The sequence below is a fragment of the Cyprinodon tularosa genome, unplaced genomic scaffold (assembly GCF_016077235.1).
Source record: "Cyprinodon tularosa strain WSP-4 unplaced genomic scaffold, ASM1607723v1 ctg66, whole genome shotgun sequence".
NCBI classification, from domain to species: Eukaryota; Metazoa; Chordata; class Actinopteri; order Cyprinodontiformes; family Cyprinodontidae; genus Cyprinodon; species Cyprinodon tularosa.
In genome coordinates this window covers 406,342-428,374 of record NW_024039407.1, presented here as the reverse complement: position 1 = coordinate 428,374, position 22,033 = coordinate 406,342, and the positions used below count along the sequence as shown (strand labels likewise).

At 37.8% G+C, this 22,033-nt stretch overlaps 1 protein-coding gene across 6 annotated transcripts; it reads left to right on the top strand.

The window, feature by feature from the left end:
• Nucleotides 1-1,825: 1,825 nt before the first annotated feature.
• On the top strand, nt 1,826-18,842 carry pou6f1 (POU class 6 homeobox 1). 6 transcript variants are annotated; one of them, XM_038309179.1, is made up of 12 exons: nt 1,827-2,178; nt 2,818-2,898; nt 5,868-5,948; nt 8,258-8,447; nt 8,570-8,706; nt 10,643-10,868; nt 10,968-11,224; nt 11,316-11,444; nt 12,392-12,625; nt 12,742-12,877; nt 12,960-13,128; nt 17,514-18,842. In XM_038309179.1, exons 4-12 carry the CDS (start codon nt 8,267-8,269, stop codon nt 17,854-17,856), a joined length of 1,812 nt encoding a protein of 603 aa, XP_038165107.1. In that variant the 5' UTR covers nt 1,827-2,178; nt 2,818-2,898; nt 5,868-5,948; nt 8,258-8,266; the 3' UTR covers nt 17,857-18,842. The 6 variants fall into 6 exon arrangements, with proteins under 6 accessions (XP_038165104.1, XP_038165103.1, XP_038165107.1 ...); XM_038309178.1 differs by having other exon boundaries at nt 2,814-2,898; XM_038309176.1 differs by lacking the exon at nt 5,868-5,948 and having other exon boundaries at nt 1,826-2,178.
• The last annotated feature ends 3,191 nt before the right edge of the window (nt 18,843-22,033 follow it).

Sequence of the window (22,033 nt, the reverse complement as noted above, 5' to 3'; positions counted from 1 at the left end):
GTTTCTGTATGACAGTCTGATAAAGAGGATGCTCAGGGTTTTCTGCAATGCTCATCATTTTAGGAATAATTTGTCTGTGTAAAATCACCTCTAGAGATTCTAGAGCACAAGTCTGCAACCTTTAAAATCCAGAGAGCCACTTTCCCACAATCCAGCTATATAAAACATTAGCTTTTGATAAAATGTGACTCAGCATTTTTGTTGAATATTTACTATTAGAAATATGTTGCCCTTTTAAATAAGAAAAAGTTTATTTGTATTTTAAGGGGTGTTACACGAACGCACTCTAACCTTGTTTTTTCCTCTGTCAGTTGCCAGATCAGCTCTAATTATGGGGTTCTTCATTGACATTGGTTCTCCCCTGATTACTTGGATGAGCTGCACCTATGAGCCCTGCATTAAAGGCAGTTCACTGTGATCTGAGAGCTTCTGTGCTCATTCATGCACCTCCATTTTTTTAACTGCTGACTCCAGTGACTGATTCTGGATGATGGAAACTACAGTCTGTTTGTCTATTTCACTAAATTAGTGGTTCTTGCCGCCCTCTGTAAGTTAATTGAACTTTTATTTGTTTGATTCAATGGTTTGTTAGGTGTTTTGTGTTTCATTTCTTTGGCACAACTATTTGCCTATTATTACTTACAAATGATTAAAATGCAGATTAAAAAACAAAAAAACAAAAACAGAATTGCATCTTTCTGTGATCACTACGAACCCGAGTACTTTATTACCAAACTAAATATAAGATAAATCTGCTTCTGTCTACATTGGCCACCTTTCCAGGTTGGACCCTGCCGTTCATCCATAGACTGTTGGAGATGGGCACCAACTCCCCTATGACACTAATAGATAAATGGCAGGAGATTATTGGATAGATTTTTTTGCAATATCATCTTTTACGATATGGGTAATGGATAAAGATTCTACAGAAATGTAATAGAATAGCAAGGAAAAATTTGTTGTTTTTTCTATTTTTTGTAGGCTGTAAATATTCCCTTCAAAAGTTTATATAAAAAAAAAAAGTTAAAGAAATCTAGAAGATCAAACTGGCACAAAATACTGTAGGCAAAGATTCTTTAGATACAGTTCAATGAAAAAAACTGGCAATGCAAAAAATCATGAAAATGACTTATATGAATAATCTGCAGTTAAAAAACATCCTATGATATTTAAGATAATTAAATTATTGTACATAAGCTGGACTTAATAACTTACTGAGCAATGCAGCATGACACAATGCTCAGGTTGCATTTATTATTACTTAATTATAGCATTTATTACATGTTCCATTTATATTTTTCACATGTTAAATTAGCTCAGCACCAATGTTCTTTCTGTATCTGTCTTTTCTTATCCTGTATGTTAAATGCAGATTACACGGTAAACAGATAAATGCATCAAATAATGCATCGAATAAACTAATAAATAAAAAATAAATCAGGATGCACAGAAGTTTTATATACTTATATTTACCTTTTGACCAGTGGTACCAGGAAATAAACCATTTAATCAAAAGAGAGACTATTTAAATTGACATTTAAAAGACACATTTTAGGATAGTTCCAAATATTTATTTGGTGCAACATGATTAATATAGCCAATTACTGACTAATGCATCTGTATGTACATTTATAGGGAAGTGCATACATAATAGTGGAAAGTCTATATAAAATTCCATCATAATTGTAAATGAAAAATACATGAATGCTGAAGATGTATCACTCTAAGATTCTCCCCTAAATATTTATCCCAGCGCGTCAGAAACTCAGCTCGCCTTTTTATGCGGGGTACGTCCCCTTTAAGAGAACCATGGCACCGCTGAAGTCGAGGCAGACATTTTTCAATGCAAGATTTTTTTCTTGCATAAATTATGTTCATGACGTAGTGCAAAAGGACACATTTGGGACAATTTTGTCCGAGTTTAAAGCCTTAGGGGGGGATTCCGGGAGACACCTGGAGGATTTCCTGATGGTGTGAACTGTGGCAGAAAGGCCACCGTCATTAAATATTAAGGCAGAGGAGATCCTAACGTTGCAGCCCTTCTTATCAATGCAAATAGCTGTCTTTTGTGTGCAGTCACAGCGCCTGTCTGGGAGCTGAGATGAATTTCTAATGATGTGTGACTGAAACAAACTGTGACAGAGCTGCGGATTACGGAAAGTAAGCTGCGTTTCCGCGGTAAGTTGCATAAAATAACCGCACTGTGATCAAGCTGGCTGCTGGCGCGGAGCAGCGAAATGGCGAGAGGAAATGACTTTTGGTTAATATGCAATGCTCTTAATTAGCATAATTTATATATTTATGATAAAGAGAGGGAAAGGCATAAAATCGGGTCTCTCGGCGCGGCTTGACAGGATTTCCGTGGGCTGTGAATGGAGCTAGTCCTTAAAAAAGTGTCTTTTATTGGTCAGGATGGGGGTGGGGTGCTCATCAACAGCGGCTGAAGTTTTCTGACAGATCCTCACCCCCCCATGGGGGCTTTGCTGCAAGAGACGCACCATTTGTAGCCTTTTTGGAGTCTGCTATGAATTTCTAATCACTTCGTGGGTATTTTCTCCGTGTTTGATCCTGTTTATCTGCAGCTTTTATGCAACACAATATGGCCTGTTTATACATGCAGGCCCCTTTAAATAGGCTGCGTCTACAGTGACTAAATTGGTCAGCAATAACAGATCACATCTCGGTTTTTCTAATTAAAACAGGGTGGAAATGAGGCCAAATGTGGGGAGTTTCTGCATTTTTAAATGCATAATAATTTTAAAGTTATGCGATATTTTAATAATTAGTATTTTTTTTATTATCTTGAATGTCAGAAAGACTTTGTCTGAGGTGGTGCAGCGAGCCATGAACCCCCAGCATCTTCCTGCCAAAGATGCCCCACTCACTGTCAATGAGCAGGTAAAATCTCATCTAAACATCCAGAGGTTGCAGATCAGCCTTCTTCTGGAAAAACTATGAACTTTTCCCACTTTTTATCACAATACAACCACAAACTTTGCTGTGATTTATTTGGAAATATTGGCTAAAACATTGACACATAATTGTGAACTTTAAGATTAGATCATACATATTTTCCTTTATTATTTTTTCTTTGCAGTGGAAAGTCTAAAAAGTATTACATGATTTGTATGAAGCCACTAAAATCTAAATTAAATCTGCCATTCTTCTGAAGTATGTCTCCTCTAGCATAGCGAATTTATAGACTGAAGTTTCCTTTACCTTTTTGCCAAAGAGCTCAAACTCTTCTTTTAGATGGATGGTATGTGTGAATGCCAGTCTTTTAAGTCTTTAAGTCTTGCTGCACAATTAGAAATATGCCTGAGCTTTGACTAGGCCATTCAATTCAATTCAGTTTATTTATATAGCGCCAATTCACAACACGTCATCTCAAGGCGCTTTACAGTTCACCAGATCATACAGTTAAATTGATTCAAAGTTTTCTATCTAAGGAAAACCAGTTGATTGCATCGACTCATTGACTCAAATGCAATCCCTCACACTAAGCATGCTTGTAGCGACAGTGGAGAGAAAAACTCCCTTTTAACAGGAAGAAACCTCCAGCAGAACCAGGCTCAGTGTGAGCGGCCATCTGCCGAGGCCGACTGGGGTTCAAGGAGACAGAAGCAGAGACACAAAAAGCAGCTGTAAAAGGCGGCCCGGTCCAGGAAACACACAGCCATGCAGACAAGCTCCAAGCCAACTCCCATGTCAGAGGATGAAGAGAGCACATCCAGCCAGTCACAGTTAGAGAAACAGGACTACACTGGAAAACAGGCCGATCTCCAACACCTATAAACAAGGGTGCTGATGGCAGCGGCACAGCTGATATTTCTCTCCAGGATGGAGTCACAGCCAAATAGGAACAGAAGAGTCAAAGCTACTATAAGAAAAAGCAGAGAGAGTAGAATGTTAGAGATTGAACTAACAGATTCTGCAGAGTGGGAGAATAGAGATAGAATGAAGCAGAATGATGAAATGGAGGTCTCTATGTCCTCCAGCAGTCTAAACATATAGCAGCATAACTATAGAGATAGCTCAGGATAACCTGAGCCACTCTAACTATAAGCTTTATCAAAAAGGAAAGTCTTAAGCCTAGTCTTAAAAGTAGACAGGGTGTCTGCCTCATGGACTAAAACTGGTAGTTGGTTCCACAGGAGAGGAGCCTGATAACTAAAAGATCTGCCTCCCATTCTACTTTTAGAAATTCTAGGAACCACTAGTAAACCTGCAGATTGAGAGCAAAGTGCTCTGTTAGGAAGATAAGGAACAATCAGATCTCTGATTTAAGATAGAGCTTGGCCATTTAAGGCTTTATATTTGAGAAGGAGGATTTTAAATTCTACCCTGGATTTAACCCGAAGCCTAAGAAGAGAAGCCAGGATAGGAGAGATATGATCTCTCTTTTTAATTTTCATCAGAACTCTGGCTGCAGCATTTTGGATCAGCTGAAGGCTACAGTTTGTGGACTTCCTGGTAATAAAGAATTACAATAGTGCACCTTAAATTTAATTGAATTGAATACAGAAAGAACACTGGTGTTAAGCTAATTTAACATGAGAAAAATGCATTCCAAAAAGTATTTGTTCTTTCATCCAAATCAGGGTTTTTACAATATTGTCATCCTATTATTAGTCTTTGCAGTATCTTAATCGGAAAAAGGACTTCTTGAATGTAATATTCAGATATCATACTTCCACCCTCAATGCAGGTTATATGTGTTACTAGGCCTGTGACATGGTGTGTAACTGCCCTTTAGGCACATGTTATGTACATTTTTAGTCTCTCAAATCTCTTTTAAAAATTCTGGGCTAATTGTAATTATGATAAAGGCTGAGCAAGTGTCATTATATTGAAGCAAATTTTCCATGATCTTGTGTAGCCCTACCTAAAGCAGTCCATGTTATCTTGGCTGCATGTTTAGACTCTTTGTCCTACTGAAGGGTGAACATCCTACAGTCTCCCAGGAAAAACTTCCCCCTTAGTCTCAAGTCTAATGCGTCTTTAAGTTTTTTTTTTCTCCCAGTTTCTCCCTATAAGTAGCTCCATCCATATTCCCATCAAATCTAACTGGCTTCAGAGTTCTTTCTGAGAAAAATTCTCCAACAGCATGAACACCAAGAAGTTTCACTGTAGAGTTAGTCTGTGGAGTATTGCATGCAAATAGTGTTTTGCATACTGGCCAGAACGTTAACTTAAGCCTCATCTGCTCTGAGCAAACTTTCTCTGTAAACTATATTGCTTGAGGCAAACTGCAAAATGGGTTTTGTGCAGAAACTGGTTTAACAGAATGTTAAAGAGCAGAATTAGAAAACAAGACATGACACTCCTCTTTTTTAATTTGTGGACAAAGATGACAGTTTTCTATGTAAGTTGGTCCCACATAAAATCCCCCAAACATATGCCAAAGTCTGTGGTTGTAATGACAAAATATTGAATAAATATTTTATAATTAAATAATTATTAATGTTAAATAATAATTTATTTATTTATTGGCTCATGTAACCCCGTAATGCTATACTGTGCCCTATGATAATAAAGTCACATCTATCTTCTCTGCAGCTGTTCATTGAGCCGTTTCTGCATGTTAATGCATAATAATAACTGCTTAACTGCTAACAGTCAGGCTTGTCATTAATTTGTTGTACATTTCCTCACCAATATTGCTCTGCGTGGACATAGCCATCAAGCCAAAGCAATGCTGTTTGCAGATGCATAGGGCTGAGCTTAAGGACTGTATTGCTTGAGCTACTTGTTGGCTGATGTTCTCTTCATCATATCAGCGCAATCATACGCCCTTTTAAGTCTGTTTTGTTTTTGTTTTGGGTCATCATGTCCTAACATGTGCTCGGCTTCTCTGTCCTCCTTAGCCATTCACTGTCTGACAGCAGAAGTCTTTTTTCAGCCATTTAAATCCTGCACTTTGAAATTCCCCTGCCAGGGACAACCAGGTACGCCTTACCCTCTCTCTCCCTGCATTGTACCTCCTGCATCCTGTCTTCCAACCGCCTTGCTGCCTCTGCTTTTATTATTTCACTCAATGAATCATCAGCAATAAATCAGCACTGAGTTTAGATGATGCAGGTAGAGGAGGAGAATAATGGATGTTGGCACACTTACACTGTCTTGCAAAAGTATTCATACCACTTCACCTTTTCTAATATTTAGTTCCAGGTGCAAAGTTAAATGTGTGTTATTGTGATTTTATTTGATACACCAACAAAAAGTGGTAATCAATAAAAAAGTGGAACAAAAAATGCATGTTTTATTTAAAAAAAATGTAACCCTCTATTTGTATTAAATCTAAATTCTGTGAAAATTTAGCTGTTCTGATTTAGTCGCCAGAGATTTTTAAAATTAGTGAACAAAGAGAATCACAGTGTCCACGGGACACATAAGACAGGTTAGGGAGAAGGTTTTGATCAAATTAAAGGGACCCAGGGATGGACCACTTAATATGTATAAGGAACGTTTTTTTTTTTTTTTATACAGCAGACTTATGGAGTAAATTTAGCTTCATTATTGTTGGAATTAAAGGACATGTTTTGCAACTGGAAATTTAAAATTGACACTTTATAAATTTAAATGAAATAAATTCACATTTGAAAATGATGCAATCCAGAAATAGAATTTAAAGAAATGTTTTGATCCAAAGAAAGGCTTGGGAAGTAACTTTGCTGTTTTCTCAGATGTTTTTTCTTTTCTTTTTTAAATGTACTTTCATATTTTCATATTTTCTATTGCTTTCATGTGGATTGAGGACTGAAGACACGTTTCTATTGGTCTGCAGCAACATTGTATTGCTCCATGTGTGACAAGACCAATACAATTTCAGTTTTTGTATTGGACCTGATGTGAAGAGAACGTGATCTTTAAAAAGCAATTAGGAAAAAAAAAATGCAATCTGAAAAAAATGGTATTTGACTTTTATAAAAAAAAAAAAAAAAAAATCAGAAAAAACCCATTTAAATAGAAAAAAAAATAATATTTTAAAATATAAAATCTGTAAAAATATTTTTCTTAAAAATGAAATGTGAAAATTTCTACTTACAAAACACATTCTTTCCATTGAATATTAATGGAACACAATTCACTCCATACAGAGGCATCCGCAAACAAACATTGTTTTACAGCATCGCCATCTGCTGGCAGTACTCAGTATCGCATCTTTCAACTTAGGTTCTGCAGCTTCAGTCAACACCTGCGTCGTTGTTGTAATGAAAGCCCCACTCATGAGTTATCCTCCTGGCATCCAGTGTTTCTTTACGTTTTCATACTTGGTCTTTTACTTTTCCTGTTTTTATTTTTTCCCCCCTCCGTTAAGTCCTACTAACTCACACAAACAAATTGCTTTTTTTATTTACTCACGTTGTGCACGTGCAATATCGCAAATCAGGTCACATGATCTTGTTATCATAAATTTAAACAAAAGTGCTTTGTTTATTAATATGTAGTACAAAAAAGAAACCATTATAAGCCACTGGGGTGCGATAACTTTATTGAAAAGCCTTTATATGGAACCAGAGAGAGCTACTGGTGTTGAAATTCATAAAGTCATAGTATGTGGCTAAGCCCCTTTTAAAATTTTAGGTATATGTCACAACTATAAACAAACAACAAATAGCTGTTAAGCTAACAGGTCAGGCAAATAGGAGAAAAACGATTAGTTAATTAAAAACTAACAATGCTTCTATTTTTGGAAACCTCATCGTCCCATTCTGTGTCAGTATGATGCTACAGGGGCTTTTCTCTTCAAGGAACAAATAAATTGTTCATTTGATGGGAGTGTGGGTGAAAACAAACTGAACAATCAGAAAACATGTGAGATGTTGCAATCAAAGCATAATTTTATTAAGAATCCCTTAAGCGTGCACCTAGAATTGCACCTGATCGAAATATAATCCTGTTCTAGAATGGCCTAGTAAAAGTCTAGATCAAAATCTTATAGAAGATCTAAGACAAGAGTGGTTAATTGATATTTATTGACACTCCACATTAAATCTGATGAGCTTGAGTTGCTCTTTAAAAAAGAACTAGCAAAATGAATGCTGATTCTATAGAGCACCGACCTAGTAGGCAAAATACCTAAATGATGTTTAAGATGTATAAATATTTTTGCAAGAATCTGTGTATGATTTCTTTACATTTAATGAAAAGTTTGCTGATTAAAGTGATTCATTGTATTTTACAAATGCTTCAAACTATTTGGTTGTCTGTGTACCAGCCTGATCAGCCCCTTCTCTGCTCCTGAACACTGCAGGTTATCGTCATGTCTGGTCATGAGACTATTCGTGTTCTAGAAGTCGAGGTTGACGCAGCTCCCCCACCATCTGCACCTGATGGGGGGAGTGAGGCTAAATCTGAAGAGGCTATGGCTCAGTGTGCAGAGACAGCTGAGGCCACCAGCACCCAGAGAAGCCCCACGGTGTCCCACTGCGCCGGGGAAGCAGGTAAATCACGGTAACACCAGTGGGTGACGGGTAACAGCCAAGTCATTTCTCAAAATTGAAAGAAACATGTTTTGGTGAAATGTTAATGACAATTCAAACATCTGCTGGCTGCTATCGTGCAGGGATTGCTGAGCAGCATGTGGCGTCCGGTGATTCCTCGGCCCCTGTTGTCCAAACGGTGAATCCTGCTGTTTCCCTCGGCGTGTCCCTAGCCCAGCCGCAGGCCGCCATGCCTGTTACAGTACAAGGATGTCCACAGGTACTAAATGTGACAACAGAGACCTGCACTGCAGAAGCTGAAATAAAACAGTCAATTTCTCTTGAAATTTGTGTATATTTTCTTTGATTTGAACAGATAGGTTAGACCGTTTACCAATGGAATAAGATGATTTACGTTTAAAATAAAATAAAAAAAACATCTGTTATATTTTCTAAAGTGCATAATATCTGAAGTTATTATTATATGTCCAAAATGCTAATTCAATACACCTATTTTAAGAAATTTTGACTTATTTTTACATCAGTTTTTACAGTGTGGAAAATTTTCATTTTTTTATTCATGCAAGGTTTCTCCCTTTGAAATCATAGGTCTTATGCAAGGGAGACCCCCGGAAACGATGGTAGGAAGGACTTTCAGTCACAAAGGTCACAGAACAGCTGTAGACAGTGATGAGAAAAATCCTCAGTTCATTACATATATCACATCCCCATGATATAGAGACTTTACTGTTTCCGATTTAAATTTAAAGGTGTTATGCAATTAAATGAGGTTGTGATGTTCCTATTTAATCAAATAACTTATGGACTGTCATGATGTTCTGTGGACATGCACACAACCAACCAGCTGTGTGCTTCAGCAACAAATAAAAGTTTGACTATAGCTCATATCAAAGTCAAACTGTTAACTCTGCAAACATACGGAATAAATTCACCAAAACTTCCATTTGAAATATTCAAGTTGAAAGTTGAAATATTCAACTTTATCTACAAAAATATGCAACTCCTAGTCCAATATGTCAGTAAAAGAAAAAACTCTTGACTAAACAAATTGAACTCAGACTAATTAGCTAATATGTGCACATGAGAAAAGAAATGAAAATGGGTGAAAAACAATAAAAAGATCAATAAAATGATGCATTGATATCACCTTTAGCATGGATTTTATTTTTGAGAACCTAAATTTATCTTGAATGTTTGGAATGAAGTTTGGAATGAGTTTAGATTGACTTTTTAATTGATTTAGGGTAACTGTAAGGCTTTCAAAACAAACATTTCACAATGCAAAGATGAGAGGTAAATAAAACAACACTATTTGGTAAAGTAATATTTCATTAAACGACGTTTGATAGTTGGAAGGCTTGTGAAGAACTTGGTTGACTGCATTGTGTCAACTACAAATCGGATTATTCTTATGGATTGCTTTGAGAATTTTGCAACAGTTAATAAATCTGGACTTCTCTGTCAATTTGAGCCATGTTAACCAATCAGGGACTGGATGTGTGGTGAAGAAGTTCAGCCGAAACAGGAATTTTTTTCAGTTAAAATCTCCCTAAAACTTCTTGATCCGAGGCAAACAAACCATTGCTGGAGTCAGTCCTCCAGCTGCTGCTCCGGGAGCAGGTAATGGTAATGGCTGGAAGCGGATTTTGTGGATCTCATTTTCACATTCAATGCAGCAGGAACCACCTCTTCCTATTTGATGATGCAGTGAAGCAAGCTGGGCAAATTTACCCCACAGTGTCTGCAGAATCCTCTTGCCTTGTTTGCGAGGGAGAGGTGGAATATCATGCCACCGACACCATGTGCGAAATTTCTCACATCCACATTCAGTGTAAACACACCTTTAGGATGAGTTAGCGCCATAGAATGCAAGCCCTAATCCAAAATCAAAGTTTAACCGTGGAGATTTTCTTCTGGAAGTTTCGTCAATGTTTCCCATAAACCGGTAACTAGTATTAGAGCTGTTCTTGCTGTAAAGTCTGCGTTATATTAAACACCGTGGAATAAAAATGGAATGAACATGAGAAACTAAATCAAAGTTGTATTAAAATATAACATAGACGTTACTATTTGCATTAACGATAGTTCCCATTTTAAACAAATCAGTAAACAAAGAGGTTTTGCACCAGTCAAAGTCATTATGTTACACCCAAAGGTAATTAAGCTTTCTGCCCCTCTGTTTTCTTTAACCCCAGGTTCTGACACAGGAAAGTCTGGCTGCTCTGATGACTGGCATGATGGCTCAGACGGGGTCACTCGGTCAGCCTCTGCTTATCCCCCTCAACATGGCCGGGTCCATCGCCAGCCAAGGCGGCTTGGCTGTTCTCACTCTGCCAACCACCAATGTTGCCACTCTCCCTGGCTTCACAGGAGCTAACCCAGCAGGAAACCTCCTCAAACTACCTTTTGCTGGGCTACAAGGTAAAATATGTGTTCGCCAGTTTGTTTTCCCTCTATCATCCAGATAAATGTCTACATTAGATCTTTTAGGAGATTTATTTCCTTCCACATTTTTTTTAGCTGCAACGGTTTTGAACTCAGTCCAGCCCCAGCTGCAAGCCAATACACAGCTGTTCCAACCTCAGGCAGCATCTATCCAGGCGGTGCAGACGGCCGTGCAGCAGGTGTCGCCTCAGCAAACACGGGTCAACAATACACAGGTCACTTCTGCTCAGTCGACGCCTGTCCAGGCGACCTCTGTTGCCAACACCATCTCTCAACCCAGTATATCTGTGGCAGCACTTCAGACAGCAGGACTGTCCATCAACCCGGCAATTGTAGGCCTCCAAGAGTCTTCCTCTGCTCACTTTTCCAAGCTTCCATGTTCTCCTGTCATCCTAACCGTTGACTTTTATATTACCCTCTTAGATCAGTGCTGCTTCTTTGGGGGCACAGCCTCAGTTCTTCAGTTCTCTCACATCAACCCCCATCATTAACAGCACAGTGCCCAGTATGGCTAGCATCACCAGCCAGATCATCACAAATGCCCAGGGCCAGGTAGGCTCTATTTACACTGTGATATAAGATTCAATTCGGTTCAGTGTATTAATCATGTGCACCTTTCGCCCTCCTTATATTCACCCATTCTAAACTGGATCATTACTTTTAAAGGTTTAATAATGCACAGTGCATTTAAAAACATGAATGCCTTGTTGATACTTCCAATTATTAGCCTTAAATATTAAGTCTTCAACTGCTTTTCACATTTAGAAAAATTTGAAAATAGGTCATAGGTATTGGGTATTGCAGGCTAAAAAAGAACAAAAAAGTGACTTCACATTCCTAAGGGGTGGAGCCATTCTTCCGGTTCAGTTTGCATGCTTTCTAAGCCAAACAAGGGTTCGTTTGGTCTACTCTATAAAGTCTCAAACTCAACGCTATTTCTGAAATTTTGAATTGAAAAAGCTTCTTGGATAGGAAGTGAAACATCTTCAAACTTGGAAACAAAGTTCAGTGGATTGTTTTTTTTTTTTTATACTTTAGAATCACAATGACCTGGATGACAGAATCTTCATCAGCATTTAGAGAAACATAACAATGAGTAGTGTCTCTTATTCCATGGCCAATATTTCCAACCTCCTTGCTTTTATTTGACACTGATTGTTTTTTGTCATTTGTTTTATCATCTATAGCTAAAAGCTGTATTAAGAGTTGTATTTGTTTTTGTGAACTTTTGACTTTTCTAAGGTAATTATGCTGATTTATCACATTTTTCAGCACCACAATTAATTGGTCAAATACCAAATTTTATTGCATCATCAATGTCAGTACCCCAAAAGGCTGAACTGGAGTATCTATAGTTGGCCATTATATTTCTCGCCGTGTCATTCATGCCTGTTGGTCATGTTTGATAAATCTCCATGAAAGATGTCCCCACCTAATTTAGATATAGCAGGTCATTATTATGAGGTATTATGAGGATCTTTTCTTTGGACATTTTGCAGGTTATAGGGACCCTCCCACTGCTAGTGAACCAAGCCTCTCTGGCTGGAGGGGCCGCTGCCTCCACTCTGCCCCTGCAGGGTCTCCAGTTGCAGACCATTGCCCCACAGCTGCTTCTCAACACCCAGGGCCAAATTATTGCAACTGTTGGAAACGGACCTGCTGCTGTTGCTACTTCTGCTGCAGTCCTGCCTAAAACTACAGCCCCTCCTACAATAAACAGACCAAACACACAGGTAGAAGCATCAACTATGATTTACACACAACAACAACACATCCAAACATTTTATCTGGTTCTATTTATTGTAAAATGATCTGGGATTTGTAACTGGTGCTGTTTGGACTCTCCTAGGCTTCAGTAACAAGTGTCACTCAGTCACCTGTTGTCATTGCACCGCAGCCGTCTGCACTGAAGACCTCGACCACACTCTCTTCAGCAGCACCCATCCCCTCTGGCGACATGGCCAAAGTGGGGCAGCTTGTCAATAGTATGTACACCTGCTTTTCCTCTCCTTGCAGAGGTTTTCTCCAAAGCAGCTAGATTTTTTTAACCAGACTTTTAATCTGCAGAGCCTCAGCAGGCAGTCAGCAGCGAGGAAGGAATTAATTTGGAGGAAATCCGAGAGTTTGCCAAGAACTTTAAAATCCGCCGACTGTCACTGGGCCTCACTCAGACACAAGTAGGGCAGGCTCTTACTGCGACAGAGGGTCCAGCATACAGCCAGTCTGCCATTTGCAGGTAACTGTTCTTTTTGCCATCATTCCTATTTTTCGAAAGTGAGAGGAAAAAGAAATTTTGCAATAAAAATCAGAACTATGTTATTGTGTTAAACAACCTTTATTTTGATTCCTCAAATAAATTCAGAGCAGAAACGCCCTCAGATACCCACTACGGTATGTACAATATATACATGTATAAGATCTTTGTAGAAAGTTAAATGTGCTGACAAAAAAATTACTCAAAAATTATCAATTGATATCAAACTCTTATTACACTGTCACAAGTACAAAGCAACAAAATGTAGTTTACATCTATCCAGAAGTGCTATTCAGGATATAAATATTCTTTTAATCATGTTGTAGCTAAAAGAAAAAAATGTTACATCTGCTCATTTTAGGGTACATATTATTTCATTATATACACTATATTGCCAAAAGTATTTGCTCACCCATCCAAATTATTGGAATCAGGTGTTCCAATCACTTCCATGGCCACAGGTGTATAAATTCAAGCACCTAGGCATGCAGACTGTTTTTACAAACATTTGTGAAAGAATGGGTCGCTCTCAGGAGCTCAGTGAATTCCAGCGTGGAACTGTGATAGGATGCCACCTGTGCAACAAATCCAGTCGTGAAATTTCCTCGCTCCTAAATATTCCACAGTCAACTGTCAGCTGTATTATAAGAAAATGGAAGTGTTTGGGAACGACAGCAACTCAGCCACGAAGTGGTAGGCCACGTAAACTGACGGAGCGGGGTCAGCGGATGCTGACGCGCATAGTGCGAAGAGGTCGCCAACTTTCTGCAGAGTCAATCACTACAGACCTCCAAACTTCATGTGGCCTTCAGATTAGCTCAAGAACAGTGCGCAGAGAGCTTCATGGAATGGGTTTCCATGGTCGAGCAGCTGCATCCAAGCCATACATCACCAAGTGCAATGCAAAGCGTCGGATGCGGTGGTGTAAAGCACGCCGCCACTGGACTCTAGAGCAGTGGAGACGCGTTCTCTGGAGTGACGAATCGCGCTTCTCCATCTGGCAATCTGATGGACGGGTCTGGGTTTGGCGGTTGCCAGGAGAACGGTACTTGTCTGACTGCATTGTGCCAAGTGTAAAGTTTGGTGGAGGGGGGATTATGGTGTGGGGTTGTTTTTCAGGAGCTGGGCTTGGCCCCTTAGTTCCAGTGAAAGGAACTCTGAATGCTTCAGCATACCAAGACATTTTGGACAATTCCATGCTCCCAACTTTGTGGGAACAGTTTGGAGCTGGCCCCTTCCTCTTCCAACATGACTGTGCACCAGTGCACAAAGCAAGGTCCATAAAGACATGGATGACAGAGTCTGGTGTGGATGAACTTGACTGGCCTGCACAGAGTCCTGACCTCAACCCGATAGAACACCTTTGGGATGAATTAGAGCGGAGACTGAGAGCCAGGCCTTCTCGTCCAACATCAGTGTGCGACCTCACAAATGCGCTTCTGGAAGAATGGTCAAAAATTCCCATAAACACACTCCTAAACCTTGTGGACAGCCTTCCCAGAAGAGTTGAAGCTGTTCTAGCTGCAAAGGGTGGACCGACGTCATATTGAACCCTATGGATTAGGAACGGGATGTCACTTAAGCTCATATGTGAGTCAAGGCAGGTGAGCAAATACTTTTGGCAATATAGTGTATTTTGGCTCCTCAATATAATTCAATTCCGATCATGCATTCAGAATGGTAAATAATCTAAAAACTGTCAGTATTGGGTGGAGGTTTGTGGACCCAAATGCAGAGGCAGGGAGGCAGAGGTGAGTTTCTTGTAGATTTAATGAAGGTTTAACAGAACACTGAGGCAGGAATCAAACATGAAAACAAAGACAAACAAACCAGAAGTCAATGAGACATCTGGGGGAAACAATCATGAGGAGGAAGACTCAGTGAGACAGAGTTGGAGGAAGTTAGACCAGGAACCAGCACCGAGGAACTGCATAAGATGTGTATTTTATGGGAGACTGAAAGAAAGAGAGGACTAACGAGCAGATTGGGAGCAGGTGTGAGCAGAGCAGACAGGAAAGGAGCTAGGGAAAAGGAGAACACAAGAGGGCAGCAGAGGGCAACAAATAAAAACCTGAAAACTGAAAAATAACCAGAGAACACAACAAGATAAGAATTTAACCACTAAAACTAGAAAACATGGAGCAAAATAAAACTGAACACTCAAAAGAAAACATAACAGAACCAGAACTGTGACAAAAACCAGCTGATTGGATTTAGTCATTGACCCCACTGGCAGAAATCCTCAGTTCAAGTAAGATTTCCGAAAGAATTAATAACTTAAAGTTTAATATATCTGTCATATAATTGTTCTAAAAACAACTTTGGTGAATTACAATATATATGTATATGCCTATTTAAAATAAGTAGAGGCAGCTATAACTTTTAAATTCATTTTTAATCTTTAGTATTGATATTTTGTACAATCATTATGGCATTAAATTATTTGACTAAATATTTCAAAGGACTTTTAAATTGGAGTCATCCAGTATTACATTGAAGAACTAAGCATTTGAACACCCTGCTATTTGCAAGTTCTCCCACTTAGAAATCATGGATGGGTCTGAAATAGTCATCGTAGGTGCATGTCTATTTTGAGACACAATCTAAAAAGAACAAAATCTGAAATCACAATGTATGAATTTTTTTATTATTTCTTTTTATGATACAGCTGCAAAAAAGTGTTTGAACACCTTAGTAAATCAATGTTAATACTCGGTCCAGTAGGCTTTGTTTGCGATTCCTGAGGTCAAACGTTTCCTGTAGTTTTTCACCAGGTTTGCACACACAGCAGGAGTGATTTTGGCCCACTCCTCCACACAGATCTTCTCTAGATCAGTCAGGTTTCTCAGCCGTCCCTGAGAAACACAGTTTGAGCTCCCTCCAAAAGGTCCCTCCAAAGGTTTAAGGTCTGGAGACCAGAGCCTTGATATGCTTCTTCCAGAGCCACTCCTTGGTTATCCTGGCTGTGTGCTTCAGTTCATTGCCATGTTGGAAGACCCAGCCTCCACCCAACTTCAATGCTCTAACTGAGGGAAGGAGGTTTTTCCCCAAAATCTCACAATACATGGCCCCAGTCATCCTCTCCTTAATACAGTGCAGCTGTCCTGTTCCATGTGCAGAAAAACACCCCAAAGCATGTTGCTACCACTCCCATGCTTTACAGTACAGATAGTGTTCTTGGGATGGTACTCACCATTCTTAATCCCCCAAACACGGTTAGTGGAATTATGTCTCAACTGACCACATGACTTTCTCCCATGATTCCTCTGGATCATCCAAATGGTCACTGGCAAACTTAAGGCGGGCCTTGAAATGTTCTAGTTTAAGCAGGGGAACCTTCCGTGCCATGCATGACCATGAAGTCTTAGTGTATTACCAACAGTAACCTTGGAAACAGCTCTTTTCAGGTTATTGATCAGCTCCTCCTGTGTAGTTCTGGGCTGATTTCTCACCTTTCTTAGGATCATTGAGACCCCACGAGGTGAGAGGTTTGCATGGAGCCCCAGTCAAAGGAAGATTGACAGTCATGTTTAGCTTCTTCCATTTTCTAATGATTGCTCCATGATTGTTCTGCAATTTCCCCATAGCCCTTTCAAGCATTGTGGAGGTTTACGATTTTGTCTATAGTGTCTTTATGCAGCTAACGACCTCAAACAGGGGCATCTAATTTAGGACGATAAATATAGTGGAGGTGGACATTTTGAAGGAAGACTAACAGGTCTTTGAGGGTCAGAATTCTAGCTCAAATTAGTCTGTTTATTTATGAATTAAAATAGTAATTTCTGGTGTCAGCACTCGAGTATGTTGAAGGTATATTTCTCAAACCACTAAATGTAATATCTATTTGGAATTTATTTTTAATCTGGCATAAATGACCCTCCGCTGCTGTCTAGAGCTTTCCTTAGAGCTGGTCTTCTCCAAATCAATCATTTGTGTGAAGCTTTGAGCTTCACACAAATGACAAATCCTACATACCAGAAAAAATGGAAACCACATTAGCTGCTAAAATGCTGTGTTTAAATAGTCGTAGTGTTCAAAATCAACCAGATTTACGTCCAGCAACGTGTTCCTGCATCCAGTATTTAGATTCCCCACGGTAAGCACTGCTGATGTTATTATTAGCAGGATTTTTTTCATGCAAACAAAGTTTAGGGTGCATTATAATATTATATATATTTTTTGCTAGCGCTGCTAACATCTGATTAATCTGCTTCCATGGTCAATGACTGCAAATTTTTTTTATTTGTAAAATTAATCCCCAATTTCTGAAAAGTCATGTCCGGCAATAAACTTAAACTTAAATTTTGGTTCAAAGCTCATTATATGGTGTTGATTTATTAAGACATAAACTCTCCTTCTGGCTGCAGGTTTGAAAAGCTCGACATCACCCCCAAGAGTGCTCAGAAGCTAAAGCCAGTGTTGGAGAAGTGGCTGGCTGAAGCTGAGCACTGGAACCTGAAGGGCCCACAGAACCTGATGGAGTTTGTCGGCGGCGAACCTTCCAAAAAGCGCAAACGGCGCACTAGTTTCACGCCTCAGGCCATCGAGGTTCTTAACTCCTACTTTGAAAAGAATGCCCTGCCCACAGGCCAGGAGATCACAGAGATCGCCAGAGAACTCAATTATGACAGAGAGGTGGTGCGGGTGTGGTTCTGCAACAGACGACAGACGCTGAAAAACACCAGCAAGATCAACGTCTTCCAGGTTTAGAGATGACCTCATTCTCATCCGCGCTGGAATGGGAGAAAAAAAAAAAGAAGTTTTTAAAAAATGAAAATCAAGAGCATTGTAAAGATGTGTACAGAAAATGAGTTAGAACTATGTTCTAAGGTGGTGTATTTGAGCACCAATACGGTGTGGTCCATACTCAGCTTTTCTGCATGGTCCTCTTATCTCACAGCTATGATAACTTGCCATATTTAAGATACTTGATCAACCATTTATTGGTTTTAAAGAGGTGTTTTTTATAAGCTAACCTTTCTCATTCATTTTAAGTGTTTGTGGATGAAATCTTAACAGTATTTACTATTCTGTATATTATTCTACCATTGGCATATTTTATTTTATTTTTTCCCAAGACTGAAAGTTCATCAGACTCTGAAAAGGCAATAACCTTTTGTTTTTACTGTATCTCTACGTTAGTTCTGCCCAACGCTTTGGGACAATCATCCCTTTGGTAGAAAATCAAAAAGATAAGATCAAAATCTCTCTCATTTTGGCCTCCATGTTTAGTTCAAGCTTTCTCAGCGTCAAAACAGAACATCTGATTTCACGCTGCAGGCAGGATCGGTTCCTAGGAAACTAAAAGTAAATGCATCATAGCAGAATGAGTGACTTTGCCAATTATGACACATGACGTGTGAAAACGTCAATTTGCTGAATGTTATGTTTTATGCAGACATAATTTATTTGTTTTTTGGATCTGTTTTTGATAATATAATATGTTGAGTACAATTTTAAAGTCGACAACAGATTTATTGGCACCCTTGGTAAGGATGTGTAAAAAGCCCAGGCTAGGTTAATGTGAAACAGAAAAATTTATTAAATTAAAAGAATATAGACCACGTTTAGCTGTAATTGAGCTCATGCAATGGCTGGTGGAGTAAATAATAGAATCCTTGTGGTAAAAGCTATTTTTCTAACTCCACCCGCGTTCTATATGGAGTCAATTTTGTTTCATTTTTGTTGCAGACGAATAAAATTTATTTGTAAATGTAAAATAGAAAAAAAAAATGCACTCCTTAATGAAAAACTGGTTTTGAGAGTAACTTTGCTGTTTCTTAGTTTTATTTAAAAATTTATTATTTTAGATTTTATAACAGATTTAATCTTTTCAAAATTTTTTCAAACTTTTTTAATATGTATTTTTACAGATTTCATATCTTATCTTTTCAAATTTCTCTTTTTCATGTTACGTTTTATGGATTACATCCAAAGGCTCCCTCTAGACCTAGACTACTGAAAATGTTTTTTGCTAACATCCATGCAGAACAATAGAAATGCATTTGCTCGTCTCTCCAGCTGAAAGCAGTGAAAAGTGAAGAGAATAAAATCTTTAAAGAAAAAATAAAATCTAATAAAAAAATATGAAAAAAAAATTGTAATTATAATTTAAGAAAATTGGTGTTAATATAGAAAGTTTTCAAAGTTTCATTTACAAAAGGTTTTCAACAGTAATGTGACAAAATTCACTCCAAAATTTATTTATCCTAAAAAAGACAAATGTGTTTGTGGAATTTCTTCTCTTAACTTTGATTCACTGCAGGTTTTCTTTAGTATTCATGTCTGAGGTCTGGGACGGCCATGAAAGAAGGTCGTTTTGTGTCTGATGTAGATTTGAAACACTGATTCTACACTGATGCCCCAGTTTCAGTTTCCTGGTTGAATTCCATTTTTTTTTTTTTATCAAAATCCCTTCGTACAGCAAAAAATGAATGACGCCAACAAGGTTTCATTCAAAGCATCGCAGATCTTGCACTGTATTTAACTATCAGAGTGAGGTGCTTCTACACATGTTCATCTTTTCTTTTATGCTGGATCCACCTATAGTGATGCTTTTTATATACATTTTTAAAATGAATATAGTTCAGCTTATAAACGAAAAGGATCATATCTAGGGAGATAAAAATAATGTAGTTCAACACAAATAAAAAATACAACTTCTATCTAAAACAAAGTTTCAACAAATATGAACGGTTTAACAGACAAAAATGAGAGAAAAATGGGGAAAAATATAATTAATGAGGCTTTTCTTTGATAAATTCCCAAAACTTGTTTGAGTGGAGACCATTTCTATCTGTTTTTGCAGGTCTTAATAAAAATATATATATATTTATATATATATATATTTTTTATCCCCATCCACCTTAGCAACTTGTGTAAAAGTTGCTAAGTGTCTTTCAGTGTCAAGCTTTATTTCCCCCAAGGGAAACAGAAAATTCTGGTTTATGAAGGAAAGGTTCTTGAATACTATGAAGAAAATTAGAGAAAAATTTTTTTTTTATATATATATTTAACCATGCTTAAGTTGCAGTTATGTAAAAGCTATTTTTATTATGGTTTATATACTCAGATTCTTTTTTCTTCTTAATAAATGTACTATAGGTAAGTTTTAAGCTAAATTTAAGGTGTCAATCTTTGATAATAAGAATTTGGCTTTTTGCAATTCTTTACCAGTGGTGCCAACAAATTCATCCCAGCTGCCCTTTAAGGAAACTATTATGATTTCATGTAGATATTAGTGTCAGTTTTTTTTTTATATCCCTTGTTAAATTTTAAATTAACTCCTTAATCTGTTTAGCAGAGTGTAGATAAGTAGATTTTCTTGATTTAAAACAAATTAAGGAGCGTTCATATTATTAACATGAAGGTGTTGACTAATTGGTTGACAGGTTGGTTGTCTTACTGTGTGATATTGTTTAAGGATTGGTATGGCACTTTACCAATGGAAGCGAAGGAGTTGCTTGTAGTCAAGATTTCAATTAAAAAAAGATTTAAATTTGGTTTGGAAGAGAGAAGTGTTTTTGACAGCTTTGCCAAATGTAGCAGAGGCCTATTGGTAAATTTGCAAGTCATTTATATACTATATATGCAGATGAAAATGGTAAATGAGCACAAAAAATAACTAATATGCTTCAATAAATTTTTTTAAAGTTTATGAATTCAAGTTTCATGGAACATTTCAGGCTCTATCTTATATTTTCCATGAATAACTTAAGGTTTATAATGCAGTATACCTAACCATAAAAACAAGAGCCTTGCTTATAAATATTTACCTTTAGTCTCAGCCATTGAAAAAAAATAATAAATATGTTTAATAAAGTAAATTATACAATAAATTATATAAAAATAAATAAAAGGCACTATTCCTTTCACGCTGCAAGCTGGTAAAGGTCAGATCTGAATAACAAACATTGAATGGCTCTTTGTCATTTTTTTTGGTCAGAAGAATAAATCATCTTTAACAAATACTACTGTGCATTATTGTCTTTGCATTTGTCTCAGTTTATACTGTTTTTATTTTTATCACACTGATTCCTCCCTTTTTTTTTCCACATTTCTTTTTTTTGGGCATTAAAGACGATACCATCTGGAGAAGCTAGTTGCTTGCATGCAATACATATTACATGCAGTAGACTTTTGCTCTATTAAAAAAAAAGGATTTCTGCAATTAGTATCCTAATTGCACGATTAATAGTTATATTGACCGGTTTCATTGAAATGAAACAGGAGTCTGCTTTTGTATAGCTGTGAACCTTTTGCATTATGAGTTAGTGCTAATTTATCCCTCATGCATAAATGTTTGCAGGAATAGTTTCAATGGCGTTGAGAACAATGAGCCCTTGGGTTCCTGGAAGCCACCAAAGTCGACTGCAAAAACTGAGCAACCCCACGGAGTAGCAGTACACTCAAAACAAGGCAGGGTGGCAACAAAAACAAAGATGCAAAGGGAGAGACACGGGCCACCAAATCCATCTACTTAATACCACCACCTCCCCTGGTAATGACTAAGCCTTTAACATGTTTAGCCAGGAGGCCAGGTTCTTACAGAAGCCAGAAGGTTCTCCATATATAAACAGCACTAGAGGCAGCAGGTTTGTCTATGCACATGTGAAATGTTGCTAATAATCAGTGTTTCAAGTTCATTTAAAATATGGGCTACTGATGGTGTTTTTGGATTTGTAGTTCTTTACTGCAGAGATTCCCCAGCCCTAATTATGTCACTTTTCAATATCTCGGTGTTTGTGCCCCAACCAGCGATTACTGTACTGAGATTGCATTTCCCAAATTTTGATTCTAATCATCCCTTTTAAGAAAGTTAATTTTCACAAATTTAATGTCATCCAATGTGAAGAGTGCAATATTACATATATATAGCTAGTCTATA